The 15,454-nt window shown below is 45.2% G+C and overlaps 1 protein-coding gene across 3 annotated transcripts in view; it reads right to left on the reverse strand.

Annotated features, from left to right (window-relative positions):
* Positions 1 to 13,713, reverse strand: part of tram1 (translocation associated membrane protein 1) — a 33,155-nt gene extending 19,442 nt beyond the window's left edge. Inside the window, exons 1-2 of one of the 3 annotated variants that reach the window (XR_015079018.1) lie at positions 13,445 to 13,710; positions 5,469 to 5,532 (exon numbers count right to left, since the gene is read on the reverse strand). Coding sequence is in view for 1 of the 3 variants with exons in the window: in XM_085993141.1 (XP_085849267.1) it covers positions 5,469 to 5,532; positions 13,445 to 13,564 (184 nt within the window). In the remaining 2 variants the exon portion in view is untranslated. Of the gene's footprint in view, positions 1 to 5,468; positions 5,533 to 13,444 lie in introns of all 3 variants that reach the window. The other 2 variants (XR_015079019.1, XM_085993141.1) reach the window with 2 other exon arrangements.
* Positions 13,714 to 15,454: the final 1,741 nt, after the last annotated feature.

Consider the following 15,454-nt stretch of genomic DNA (forward strand, 5'->3'; position numbering starts at 1 on the left):
GACAAACTAGATCATCATATTGGATTAGTGCAGATTTTAGAAAGATGAGCTGCAAGCTAGCTCAGGTGAGGTAGGAGAAATTGGCACACAGGACTGTAGAGCAAGAGTGGGATTTATTAAAAAGTGATTGCAAAGGTACAGGATACGTATATTCCATTAAAATAGAAATAACTAGTAGTTTTAGGATGCCATGGAAAAATAAAGAGGATAGAAACCAATTAAAATTGAATGAGAGCACCTATAAAAATAACGAAAAGCTAAAAGAGAATATGAGAAAATAAAAGGTTAAGTGCAAGATAAGGAAAGCCAAGAGGGAATATAAGAGAAATATTTCATACAACATCAAAAGAAGTGTGTCAGTAGTAAGAGAATTGCTAAACGTGAGGTGAGAGAAGTAGATTGTCAATTTGTAGAGGTTCATCAAAAAAAATGGCACAGGTAATTAGTAAGTACTTTGCAGAAGTCTTTGCTCAAGAGAAAGATAACAACATCTTGCTTATATAGCACCTTTAACACAGTAAAACAACCAAGGCACGTTACAGGAGCGTAATCAGACAAAATCATTGACACTGAGCCAAAGAAGGAGACAGTAGGACAAGACGTAGGTTTTAAGGAGTGTTTTAAAGGAGGAGAGAAAAGTGGAGAGGCGGAGAGGTTTACGGAGGGAATCCCAGAGCTTAGGACCTAGACGGTTGAAGGGACAGCCGCCAATGGTGGGGCGAAGAAAGTTGGGGACGCGCAAGAGTCCAGAATTGGAGGAGCAGATATCTCGGAGGGTTGTAGAAGGTTATAGAGATAGGGAGGGGCGAGGCCATGGAGGAATTTGAACACAAGGTTGAGAATTTTTAAATCGAGGCGTTGTTGGACTGGGAGGTCAGCAAGCACGGGGTGATGGGTGAACGGGACTTGGTGCGAGTTAGGACACGGGGCAGCGAGCACAGGGGTGATGGGTGAACGGGACTTGGTGCGAGTTAGGATACAGGCAGCAGAGTTTTGGATGAGCTCAAGTTTATGGATGGCGGAAGATAGGAAGCCGGCCAGAAGAGCATTAGAATAGTCAAGTCTAGAGATGACAAAAGCATGGATGAGGGCTGAGGCAGGGGTGGAGATGGGAGATATTATGCAGGTGGAAGGAGGTGATCTTAGTGATGGGGAGGATTTGAGGTGGGAAGCTCAGCTCAGGCCAAATTAAGACGCTGAGGTTACAAACAGTCTGGTTCAGCCTGAGACAGTGGCCAGGGAGGGGAATGGATTGGTGGCTGGAGAACAGAGCTCGGAGAAGATGTGAATGCTGAGATGATTAAGAGCAAAAGGTGTGATATTATGATGGATAAAAGGAAAATTTTAGATAAATTAGTTAGGCTAAAGGAAGACAAAGCACCAGGGCTGACCAGATACATCCTAGGATCCTGAGGCAGAAAAGTGTCAAAGCCTTGGAAATTATGGGGGTAATTTTAACACCCCTGCCCTCCCAGGACGGGCGGGCGGGTGGGTGGGGAGGTTAAATTGTTAAAAATAGGAAACTTAGCAACAACCCACCGTGAACGTGCCTACTTCCGGTTTAACCAGGTCGTGTTTAGGGTCGGACGAGTAACCCGCTCGAGTGACAGGTCGGAAAACGGCCACAGGCTGGGTTTCCCAGGGCCCGGGAAACCCAACAGCTGAAGGGAGACGGGAGCTGCCAGGTCCAGCAGGTAAGTGCTTTTCCAGCACTGCTTGTGGGCTAGGAGGAGCAGGAGTGCTTCCTCTGGTCTCTCGAGGAAACCTGCCGCGATCTCTCCCCCAGCCCCCCACAATCTCTCCTCCCCCTCTCCCCACGATTTCTCCTCACCTGCAACCTCTCCCCATCCCGTTAATCTTTCGTACTGCGATCTCACCCTCCCTCTACGCCGAGCTCCCCGACACCGACCCCCCATCTACTCGATTGCCGGGGACCGTCCCCCTGCCCTTTCCCCATAGCCCTACAAATTTCCCCCCTTTGAAAGTTATTATTGAATCTGCTTCCACCACCCCATCAGGCAGTGCATCCAGATCATAACTACTCGCTGTATTAAAAACAACTTCTCATCTCGCCTCTGGTTCTTTTGTCAATGACCTTAAATCTGTCTCCTCTGGTTACTGACTCTCCTGCCACTGGGAACAGTTTCTCCTTATTTATCATATCAAAACCCTTCATGATTTCGAACACCTCCATCAAATCTCCTCTTAACCTTCTCTGCTCTCTGGAGAACAACCCCAGTTTCTCTAGTCTCTCCACATAACTGAAGTCCCTCATCCCTGGTACCATTCTAATAAATCTCCTCTGCACCCTCTCTAAGGCCTTGACATCCTTCCTCAAGTGTGGTGCCCAGAATTGAGCACAAGACTCCAGCTGGGGTCTTAGCAGCAATTTATAACTGTTCAGCATAACTTCCTTGCTTTTATACTCCATGCCTTTGTTTATAAAGCCAAGGATCCCATATGCTTTAATAGCCTTCTCAACTTGTCCCACCACCTTCAAAGGTTCCCCCTTTAAAATTGAAAGGGGGGTTTAGAACAGAGAGCAGGAGAAACTTCTTTAGTCTTCTGAAAATCAATATATACTACACTACTATAGTACTCCCTTTACCTATCCAACTTGTCACTTCTTCAAAAATCTACTACATTTGTCAAACATACCTTGTCGTTAACAAATCTCTGCTGGTACAATTTTGTCAAAGTGGAGACAGCCAGCCAGGATACATGGTCCTGATCATCATCCAGTGATCCCCCTGCCTCAAGTATCTATGTGTGGATACCAGTGAGGACAGGATTGGCTTGGATGTGATGCATGCCACAATCAGTGTCAAGGCTCACACGTGAAGAAAGGCCATTTGAATGAAGTACAGGCTGGTGCCTCAGCAAAGAGCCAATGCCTTCAAGAGAGAAAAGTGACAGAAAAGGGAGAGAAAACGTAAACAAGTCAGTTAGTCTAAAACTACCAAATATTTTTTTTTGTGATTAAAATTAAACCTGGCGCTACTGGACACCGATTTTGCAATTCTCCATGGGAAACCTCTCCTTTAATATTGTACTCATAATAAATATCCACTAATCTGCAACACATGGGAATCAAGGGGAAAACTCTCCATTGGTTGGAAGCATACCTAGCACAAAGGAAGTTGGCTGTGGTTGTTGGAGGTCATTCATCTCAATCACATGACATCACTGCAGGAGTTCCTCAGGGCCGTGTCCTAGGCCCAACCATCTTCAGCTGTTTCATCAATGACCTTCCCTCCATCATAAGGTCAGAAGTGGGGATGTTCGCTGATGATTGCACACTGTTCAGCACCATTCGAGACTCGTCAGATACTGACGCAGTCCGTGTCCATATGCAGCAAGACCTGGACAACATTCAGACTTGGGCTGACAAGTGGCAAGTAACATTCGCACCACACAAGTGCCAGGCAATGACCATCTCCAACAAGCGAGACTCTAACCATCTCCCCATGACATTCAATGGCATTACCATCGCTGAATCCCCCACTATCAACATCCTGGGGGTTACCATTGATGAGAAACTGAACTGGACCAGCCGTATAAATACTGTGGCTACAAGAGCAGGCCAGAGGCTGGGAATTCTGCAGCGAGTGTCTCACCTCCTGACTCCCCAAAGCCTTTCCACCATCTACAAGGCACAAGTCAGGAGTGTGATGGAATACTCTCCACTTGCCTGGATGAGTGCAGCTCCAACAACACTCAAGAAGCTCGACACCATTCAGGATAAAGCAGCCCGCTTGATTGGCACTCCATCCACCACCTTCAACATTCACTCCCTCCACCACCGGCGCACTGTGGCTGCAGTGTGTACCATCTACAAGATGCACTGCAGTAACTCGCCAAAGCTCCTTCAACAGCACCTTCCAAACCCGCGACCTCTACCACTTAGAAGGACAAGGGCAGCAGACGCATGGGAACATCACCACCTACAAGTTCCCCTCCAAGCCACACACCATCCTGACTTGGACCTGTATTGCCGTTCCTTCACTGTCGCTGGGCCAAAATCCTGGAACTCCCTTCCTAACAGCATTGTGGGTGTACCTACACCATATGGACTGCAGCGGTTCAAGGCGGCGGCTCACCACCATCTTCCCAAGGGCAATTAGGGATGGGCACTAAATGCAGGCCTAGCCAGCGACGCCCACATCCCATCAATGAATAAAAAAAAACATTAACTACAATGTGGTGGCTACACAAATCTATAGCAATAATGTGCAATTTTCAATAATATTTTTTTCTTGTTTTGGTGCAGGATCAGAAGAGAAATAGAAATGCATTAAATGAAGAATATAAAAACTGAACTTTATTTCAATGGAAAATAACCTCCTAAAATAAGTTTATTTAATTCTCAAAGACTAGAGACATTTTGCAATAATACATGCCTCTTTTTAAGGAAACTTAGCACCTTTGAAAAAAGTTAGAAAAAGTTTTGAGTTGCATCCATAACATTTAAAAAGTACCCCAACGAATTGGCCGATCTTATTCACGGCAGCAATAAAGACACTAAAGTTGGTCTAAGGGAAAGGGACAATCAATCAAGACTCCCATTCCTGATTGCTTTCAATCGCTGCTGCAGATGTACATGTGGCTGCCAGGATAAAGCTCCGCTCTGATTTACACCACTCCCTAGGCCCAGTCAAATAACCTGCCAACACTCACCATCTAGGTTCATATGTATAAAATACAGGTGGTCAACCAATGCCCATATGCCAACACGGAATCAACAGCTTTAGGAGAGGACAGAGAAAGGAGAAAACTGGCAAGGAAACACCACCATCATTAAAGTGTATAACTCTGATATGAAGGCCAGTGGCCCACACGAGTAATTCTTCTCCTCAATGCCTTTGTTAGCTCTAGACTTGACTATTTCAATGCTCTCCTAGCCAGCCGCCCACTTTGCACCCTCCGTAAACTTGAGCTCAACCAAAACTCTGCTGCCTGTATCCTAACTCACACCAAGTCCTGTTCACCCATCACCCCTATGCTCGCTGACCTACATTGGCTCCTGGTCTGGCAACGCCTCGATTTTAAAATCCTCAGTTTTCTTTTCAAATTGCTCCTTGGCCTCACCCCTTCCTATCTCTGTAATCTCCGCCAGACCCACAACCCTCCGAGATCTCTGCGCTCCGCCAATTCTGGCCTCTTGCGCATCCGCAATTTTAATCACTCCACCATTGGTGGCTGTGCCTTCAGCTGCCAAGGCCCTAAGCTCTGGAATTCCCTCCCGAAACCTCTCCGCCTCTCTTTCCTCCTTTAAGGCGTTCCTTAAAGCCTACCTCTGACCAAGCTTTAGGTCATCTACCCTAAGATCTCCTTATGTGGCTCGGTGTCAAATTTTGTTTGACAACGCTCCTGTGAAGCGCCATGGGATGTTTTACTACATTAAAAGGTGCGATATAAATGCAAGTTGTTGTTGTGAAAAATCTTAAAAAGGCGGGGAGAAAACATACCTGTTGCAGGAATTGTGACATTATATTGAAGAGTGACAAAAGAAACAGCTATCTTAGCTGTCACCTGCAAAACAGGAAAGATAAAATATCAGCTCAGCTACCATATATAAGTAATGATATTTTAACCATTAGAAAACCTACCCAATCTGCAACCACCAAACAGAATATAAAATGCATCACTCCATCGCCCTTTCAATGGCTGCCAACCAAGCCCAACAAGACGTACACACCGCAGGTCTTGATGCTGAAGAGCTCCAATGTTTGAGCATTTGCTGTTCTAACCTCTTCCTCCATACATTCCAACGAACAATGCAGCAACCAAATGATTCATGGGTTACATACACTACAACAGCTACAAAACAGTATTATTCTTTTACAAAAGATAATTTTTTTATATATGCTGGTGTGTCAAAAAAAATTGTTTTGATCAGCATTAAGTCAGCACTGGAAGGGAGTATTTTAAAAGTTGCTCATTGTTCATCTTGATCTCATCAGGGCAGCACTTGAAGTGCTATAGTGGAAAAAAAAATCATTCACAGTTCACACGCTGATCACTATCTGCGTTTTGTGCATGTATGGGCAGGGGATGAAGTCAGAATTGGACTCAGCAGTCAAATGCGGATATGCACTGTTTAGACTCAAGTGAATAATGGTCACCTATGTGAAATACCAGAGGCCGCAAGGACCTGTGTGGAATCATATCCAGCACCTTCAGGAGAACAGGGAAAAAGCACTTTAAGGGACAAAATTTAAACTCATCAAAACTTGAAATTTATCCAGAACTCCCCCATAAAAATCAAAAATACATTTCTGATACAATATCAACTTATATTTCTATAGCAGTTATTACCACTGATGAACAGCAACAATCTGTATTTATACGCAGCATTAACATAGAAAAATGTCCCAAGGTGGTTCATAGAGGCGTAATCAGAGAAAAATAGACACCGTATATTAGGAGCCGTGACCAAAAGCTTGGTTAAAAGGGTGAATTTTAGGGAGTGTCTTAAAGGAAAGAGGGAGCTGGCAAGGCAGAGGGGTTTAGGGAGGGAATTCCAGAGCATGATGCATACAAACATAGAAGATAGGAGCAGGGGTAGGCCATTCGGCCCCTCGAGCCTGCTCCGCCATTCAATGCGATCATGGCTGATCATCCAAATTCAGTACCCTGTCCCTGCTTTCTCCCCTTAATGAATTGGCCTCTACTGCCTTCTGTGGTAGAGAATTCCACAGGTTCACCACTCTCTGGGTGAAGAAATTCCTCCTCATTTCTGTCCTAAATGGCTTACCCCTTATCCTTAGACTATGACCCCTGGTTCTGGACTCCCCGACCATCGGGAACATCCTTCCTGCATCTAGTCTGTCCAGTCCTGTCAGAATTTTATAAGTTTCAATGAGATCCCCTCTCATTCTTCTAAACTCCAGCGAGTATAAGCCCAATCGACCCAATCTCTCCTCATACGTCATTCCTGCCATCCCAGGTATCAGCCTGGCGAATCTTCGCTGAACTCTTTCCATGGCAAGAAAATCCTTCCTCAGGTAAGGCGACCAAAACTGCACACAATACTCAAGATGTGGTCTCACCAAGGCCCTGTACAGCTGCAGCAAGACATCCTTGCTCCTGTAGTCAAACCCTCTCGCTACGAAGGCCAACATATCATTTGCCTTCTTAACCGCCTGCTGCACCTGCATGCTTACCTTCAGCGACTGGTGCACAAGGACACCCAGGTCTCGTTGCACTTCCCCTTCTCCCAATCTATTGCCATTCAGATAATAATCTGCCTTCCTGTTTTCGCCACCAAAGTGGATAACCTCACATTTATCCACGTTATATTGCATCTGCCATGCTTCTGCCCAATCACCCAACCTGTCCAAATCATACTGGAGTTTCTCGGCATCCTCCTCTCAGCACACACGCCCACCCAGCTTTGTGTCGTCTGCAAATTTGGAGACATTACATCTGGTTCCCTTGTCTAGATCATTAATATATATTGTGAATAGCTGAGGTCCTAGCACCGATCGCAGCAGTACCCCACTAGTCACTGCCTGCCACTTGGAAAAAGACCCGTTTATTCCAACTCTTTGCTTTCTTCTGCCAACCAGTTCTCTATCCAAGTCAATACCTTGCCCCCAATCCCATGTGCCTTAACTTTACATGCTAATCTCTTATGCGGGACCTTATCGAAAGCCTTCTGAAAGTCCAAATACACCACATCCACTGGTTCTCTCTTATCTATTTTACCAGTTACATCCTCAAAAAATGCCTAGGTTACTCCAGGCATGGCTGCCAATAATGGGGCAAAGGGTGCACAAAATGCGAGAATCAGAGGGGTGGAGAGTTTGTGGGCAGGGTGAGGTGTTGTAGGACTGGAAAAGGTTACAGACATAGGGAGGGGCAAGGTCATGAAGGGATTTAAAGACGAGAATTTTAGAATTGAGGGACTAGGGGACCGTGACAACATGTAGGTCAGCGAGCACAGGGGTGATGCATGAGTGGGACTTGGTATGGGCTAGGATATGGGCAGCAGAGTTTTGAATGAGCTGTAGCTTTCAGAGGGTGGAAGGATGGGATGTCAGCCAGGAGAACACTGGAATGGTTGATTCCAGAGTAGAGAAAAGCATGGATGAGGGTTTCAGCAGTGGAAAGGCTGAGGAATGGGCAGAGATCAGTGCTGTTATGGAAGAGGATGTAGAAAGAATTTGCGATGGAAAGAATATGGGATTGGATGTTCAGCTCGGGGTCAGAGAGGTTGCAAAATGTCTGATTCAACGTGAGACAATGGCCAGGGTGGGGAGGAAATTGTGGCTTATTCAAGACTGGATGTTGGACAAGTAGGCTGATAACACAGGGGCAGTGAAGAGGTTGAGAAGTGGTGGAGAAATAAAGCTGGGTGTCGGCAGCATACATGTAGAATTCGATCCACATCTACGGATGATAACATCATGGTTTCTAGCAAGTAGATAAGGAGGAGGAAGGAGACAAGGATAGATCTTTGGGGGACTTCAGATTAATGGTGTAGGGGTGGGAAGAGAAGCCATTGCTGGAGATGCTCTGTCTACATTGGATAGGCAAGAGTAGAATCAAGTGGGAACGGTTCCACGAAGCTGGACATTGGGAGAGAGGTGTAGGAGGAGGGTGGTGTAGAAAACCATATCAAATGCTTTAGAGAGGTCAAGGAGGGATAATAAGGCAGTCACAGAGGATGGCATTTGTGACTGAATGGGGCTGTTTCAATGCTGAGGCAGGGGCAGCAATCCTGGTTGAAGAGATTCAAATATAGGGTTGTGGGAAAGATGGGTATGGGTGGTGACTACATGTTCAAGGACTGGAGAGGAAAGGAAAGTAGGAGATGGGGCAATCGTTTGCAAGGACAAATGGATTGGTGGTGGGGTTTTTTTTTTTTTTGAGAAGAGGGTGTCAATTCTCAAACAAGGGAAGCCAGTAAAGTTCAGTGAGGATAGGAGTGATGGGGGTGTGAACCTTAGTGTATATGAGTGCATCAACTGCAACATTCGGGATGATTTGTAGTTCGTAAATGGTAGAAGTGCGAAGGCCGTCGAGGAGAACTGCCGAGAAGTCCAGTTGCAAGATTATAAAGTTAGGGTTTTAGTGGAGAGGGGTGAGAAGTAGGGGCGCAGCCTGGCAAGGTTGCAGAGGTGAAGGACAGCATTGGAGGATGATGGTGTGGACTTCCATGTCAAAGACTTTAGAGAGGTCGAGGAGCACAAGGACGAATAATGCTCCACGGTCACATTGGTGACAGACTGGATATGGTGGAGGAAGCTGAGCCCAAGTTCAACCAATAAAAGTGAGGTTCAATATGTCTGATGTGGCAACTGAGGCAGGCAATGAATTTGAAGCTCGAGCCAGGAAAAAGTGTTTGTACAAGCTGGAAAAGATGACGTGGGTTTTTCTGACATTAAATTAGCCAGGAGCTTATCAGTGGATAACAAATTCTACAACTGGGAAAAGAGCAAGTGCACTGACCAAACAGGGGAAGAAACTCAATGAAGGATTAGGGAAGGAGAGATAAAAAAATTACGTGAATTTTAACTTGAGTTGGAAAGTAACTTGCCCCTGTTTTGTGAAATTCTTCAAACCTGGCATTTGTATAATGTTTGTATTCCTCTTTAATCAATCTCCTGTGGCTTTGCACGTGGAGAGTCAAAACCAAATATGGTCTTCAGGTGAGGGCAGAGGATAACTGGCCCAGTGTACACATATGTAATTCAGTACCCATTTTAAAGCCAAAAATGTTGCCCTTATTTTTATAAATTTCTATGTCCACGTTTATAACGGAAACTGCCTATGTAAACTTGTCATGTTAGAATTACGCCCTCCCACCAATGTTGGCACTGTAGCACCAGAGAGAGTATAATTACAGTGTGGTAAGTTTATGTAGGCAGTTTCCATTATAAATATGAACATAGAAAATTAAGAAAAAAAAAATAGATATACAGAAGAGGTCAAATGCGTCAAGATACAGGGTTCACCCGTGATTCTACACACAGCAAATTCCCCACATCAGCCAGGCCATTTAGGTCAGGTAAACAGTAATGTCTGGAGGATGTCACCAGTCAAACTTCTCCAAGTAGAACACAGAGAAAGACAGAGAGACACGAAGCTATGATGAATACAAGGACATTGTAACTCTAAAATAAGTGGCTATAGAAATAGTGGATGCATTGGTTGTCATCTCCCAAAATTCCATAGATTCTAGAACGGTTCCCATGGATTGGAAGGTAGCAAATGTAACCCCACTATTTAAGAAGGGATGGAGAGAGAAAACAGGGAACTGCAGACCAGTTAGCCTGACATCAGTAGTAGGGAAAATGCTAGAATCTATTATTAAAGGACATGGTAACAGGGCACTTAGAAAATAATAATAGGATTTGGCAGAGTCAACACAGATTTATGAAAGGAAAATCATACTTGACAAATCTGTTAGTTTTTTGAGGTTGTAACGAGCAGAATAAATAAGGGGGAACCCAGTGGATGTGGTGTAGTTGGATTTTCAGAAGGCATTCGATAAGGTTATTCGACAAGAGGTTATTAAACAAAATTAGGGCTCATGAGATTGGGGGTAATATACTAGCATGGATTGAGGATTGGTTAAAGGACAGAAAACAGAGAGTAGGAATAAATGGGACTTTTTAGGGTTGGCAGGCTGTAACTAGCAGGGTACAGCAAGGATCAGTGCTTGGGCCTCAGCTATTTACAATCTATATTAATAACTTAGATGAGGGGATCAAATGCAATACATCCAAGTTTGCTGATGAACTAAGTGGGAATGTAAGTTGTGAGGAGGATGCAAAGAGGTTTCAAGGGGATATAGACAGGGATAAGTGAGTGGGCAAGAACATGGCAAATGGAATATAATGTGGACAAATGTGAAGTTATCTACTTTGGTTATGAAAAGAGTATTTTTTAAATGGCGAGAGATTGGGAAATGTTGGTGTTCAGAGGGACCTGGGTGTCCTTGTACATGAATCACTGAAAGTTAACATGCAGGTACAGCAAGTAATTAGGAAAGCAAATGGTATGTTGGCCTTTATTACAAGAGGATTTGAGTAGAAGAGTAAAGATGTCTTACTGCAATTATATAGGGCCCTGGTGAGACCACACCTGCATATACTTGCCATAGAGGGAGTGCAACAAAGGTTCACCAGACTGATTCCTGGGATTGTCCTATGAGGGTTGAGTAGACTAGACCTATATTCTCTAGAGTTTAGAAGAATGAAAGGTGATCTCATTGAAACATACAAAGTTCTTACAGGGCTTGATAGGGTCGATGCAGAGAGGATGTTTCCCCTGGCAGGGGTCACAGTCTCAGAATAAAGGGTCAGCCATTTAGGACTGAAATGAAGAGAAATTTCTTCACTCAGAGGGTGGTGAATCTTTGGAATTCTCTACCCCAGAGGGCTGTGGAGGCTCAGTTGTTGAGTATATTCCCATGGATTGGAGGGTAGTTAATGTTACCCCACTATTCAAAAAAGGTGGTAGAGAGAAAACGGGGAATTATAGACCGGTAAGCCGGACATCGGTAGTGGGGAAAATGCTAGAGTCCATTATAAAAGATGTAATAGCAGAGCACTTGGAAAACAGAAACAGGGTCGGACAAAGTCAACATAGATTAACAAAAGGTAAATCATGCTTGACTAATCTACTGGAATTTTTTGAGGATGTAACTGGTAAAATAGATAAGTGGATGTGGTGTATTTGGACTTTCAGAAGGCTTTCGATAAGATCCCGCATAAGAGATTAGCATGTAAAGTTAAGGCACATGGGATTGGGGGCAAAGTACAGACTTGGATAAAGAACTGGCTGGCAGACAGGAAGCAAAGAGTTGGAATAAACGGCTCTTTTTCCGAGCGGCAGGCAGTGACCAGTGGGGTAACGCAGGGATCGGTCCTAGGACCCCAGCTATTCACATTCACAATATATATATAAATGATCTAGACAAGGGAACTAGATGTAATATCTCCAAGTTTGCAGACGACACAAAGCTGGGTGGGCGTGTGTGCTGTGAGGAGGATGCCGAGAAACTCCAGTATGATTTGGACAGGTTGGGTGATTGGGCAGAAGCATGGCAGATGCATTATAATGTGGATAAATGCGAGGTTATCCACTTTGGTGGCAAAAACAGGAAGGCAGATTATTATCTGAACGGCAATAGATTGGGAGAAGGGGAAGTGCACCGAGACCTGGGCGTCCTTGTGCACCAGTCGCTGAAGGTAAGCATGCAAGTGCAGCAGGCGGTTAAGAAGGCAAATGGTATGTTGGCCTTCGTAGCGAGAGGGTTTGAGTACAGGAACAAGGATGTCTTGCTGCAGTTGTACAGGGCCTTGGTGAGACCACACCTTGAGTATTGTGTGCAGTTTTGGTCGCCTTATCTGAGGAAGGATGTTCTTGCTGTGGAGTGCAGCGAAGATTCACCAGACTGATACCTGGGATGGCAGGAATGACGTATGAGGAGAGATTGGGTCGATTGGGCTTATACTTGCTGGAGTTTAGAAGAATGAGAGGGCATCTCATTGAAACTTATAAAATTCTAATAGGACTGGACAGACTAGATGCAGGAAGGATGTTCCCGATGGCCGGGGAGTCCAGAAGCAGGGGTCACAGTCTAAGGATAAAGGGTAAGCCATTTAGGACAGAGATGAGGAGGAATTTCTTCACCCAGAGAGTGGTGAACCTGTGGAATTCTCTACCACAGAAGGCAGTGGAGGCCAATTCATTAAATATATTCAAGAAGGAGTTAAGGCTAAAGGGATCAAGGGATATGGGGAGAAGGCAGGGACAAGGTACTGAATTTGGATGATCAGCCATGATCTTACTGAATGGCAGAGCAGGCTCCAGGGGTCGAATGGCCTACTCCTATTTCTTATGTCTTATGCATAGGAACAGATTGGTTTTGATTCTCGAATTGAATATTATCCTTTTAATACTTTTTGCTTGCATTTAAAACAAGTGCAGGATATCTAAGAATTCATATAATCTACATATTAATGTTGGAAAGTATCGGTAAGCAGAAACATCAGAAACTGCACAGTTCAGAATTGTACACGTCAACCCAAACTGATCTCTTGAGCATTACCACCCACAAAATGACCAGAAGCGAATCCCCGCCCCCCGCGCGCTGCACCCTGGGTAATGTAGTCCGCCGTCTCACCGCTGCCGTTCTGTCACATCACACAGGCACTACAAATCCCAGAGCGCTCCGCGGCGGGGGGCCCGGTGTGAACAGAGCGGCTCCGGGGAAGACATGGAACTCTTGAGCAAGCCGCCGTGTATCCGTGGCAGGGCGGCTCCGCCGAAGGCCGGGCAAAGTGACGGGTTCGGGGTCCGCCTGACACTGCGGAGTGCCACGTAACAACGGTACGGCTGGGCCGGGCCGGGCTCGGCTCGGCTGCCCCGCACCCGGCAGGCAGAACCCATCACACTCGGGCCGGCCCGAATCCCCAGACCGACTCACCTCGAACATGAGTCCGAGCAGGAAGACCATAGCGACACACGACACGATGTCGGCGTGGTTCTGGATGACGAACTCGTGGCTGAGCAGCGGCGGGTTCTTGCTTTTCTTGCGCACACCCATGGCGGCGGCTTCCGAGACTCCGCAGCAGCTGGCGATCGGCCCCGAGCTGCACACAATGCCGGCAGCACCACGTCTGCAACGGCTAAGTGCCGGAGCCAGGCTAACCCCGCCACCGCAACAAGAGGGACCGGCTGGACCTCCCGCCACAGCGCCCCTTCGGGCGGGAGGGGTTTGCTGGGTCGGCCTCCTTTCAGTCCAGTTTTTTTTTACCAAAGTAATTTATTTCAAGCTTTAGGGAAACTGCAAAGTCACAGTTGCTCCTGCTGTAAACATACAGAAGTGATGCCTCTAATATTTACACTAGAGAATTGTGTGCACTTACTGACCTTAGCTTGATCACTGTCAAAATTCTCCCCTGGAGTACCAATCAGGATTGTTGTCCTTGATAGTAGTTTGCAACTTGCACAAGGGAGGTTTGTTTAAAGGAGCCTTCCTACATCATAATGAAAAAGCCAAAACATAATAAAGTTTTGCCATCATTGCATCTAACTGCCTCTTGAATGACTCCAGAATTTTGTCTCTACTATCCTACCTAGAACATCATTTCAGGTATTAACCACACTTTGCATGAGAAATAAGAACATAAGGACATAAGAATTAGGAGCTGGAGTAGGTCATTTGGCCCTTCGAGCTTGCTCCGCCATTCAACAAGATCATGGCTGATCTTTTACCTCACCTCCACTTTCCTGTCTGATCTCCATATCCCTTGATTCCCCTAGAGTCCAAAAATTTATTGACTTCTGTCTTGAATATACTCAACAACTGAGCATTCACAGCTCTCTGGGGCAGAGAATTCCAAAGATTTGCAACCCTTTGAGTGAAGAAATTTCTCCTCATCTCAGTCCTAAATGGCCGACCTCTTCTTTTGAGACTGTGACCCCGTGTTCCAGATTCCCCAACCAGGAGAAAGATTTTCTCAGCATTAACCCTGTCAAACCCCTTAAGAATTTTATATGTTTCAATTAGATCACCTCTCCTAAACTCTAGACCTAGTCTACTCAATCTCTCCTCATAGGGCAATCCCCTCATCCCAGGAACCAGTCTAGTGAACCTTTGTTGCACTCCCTCTAAGGCAAGTGTGTCTTTCCTCAGGTAAGGAGACCAGAACTGTACACAATACTCCAGGTGTGGTCTCACCAGGGCCCTGTATAATTGCAGTAAGACATTTTTACTCTTGTACTCAAATCCTCTTGTAATAAAGGCCAATATACCATTTGCTTTCCTAATTGCTTGCTGTATCTGCATGTTAACTTTCAGTGATTCGTGCACAAGGACACCCAGGTCCCTCTGAATGCAAACATTTCCCAGTCTCTCACCATTCAAAAAATATTCTGCTTTTTTGTTTTTCCTACCAAAGTAGATAGATAACTTCACACTTCCCCACATTGTATTCCATTTGCCATGTTCTTGTCCACATAGTCAACCTGTCCATATCTCTCTGCAGCCTCTTTGCGTCCTCCTCACAGCTTATTTTCCCACCTAACTTTGTATCATCAGCAATCTTGGAACATTACACTCAGTCCCTTTATCTAAGTCATTAATATAGATTGTAAATAGCTGAGGCCCAAGCACTGATCCTTGCGGTACCCCGCTAGTTACAGCCTGCCAACCCGAAAAAGTCCCGTTTATTCCTATTCTCTGTTTTCTGTCCATTAACCAAACCTCAATCCATGCTAATATATTACCCCCAATCCCATGAATCCTAATTTTGTGTAATAACCTCTTGTGTGGCACCTTATCAAATGCTTTTTGAAAATCCAAATACACTACATCCACTTGTTCTCCCTTATCCATCCTACTAGTTACATCTTCAGAAAACTAACAAATTTGTCAAACATGATTTCCCTTTCATAAAACCATGTTGACTCTGCTTAATCATATTACGATTTT

The sequence above is a fragment of the Somniosus microcephalus genome, chromosome 7 (genome assembly GCF_052327205.1).
Source record: "Somniosus microcephalus isolate GS21.2 chromosome 7, FLI_Smic_1.0, whole genome shotgun sequence".
NCBI lineage: Eukaryota > Metazoa > Chordata > Chondrichthyes > Squaliformes > Somniosidae > Somniosus > Somniosus microcephalus.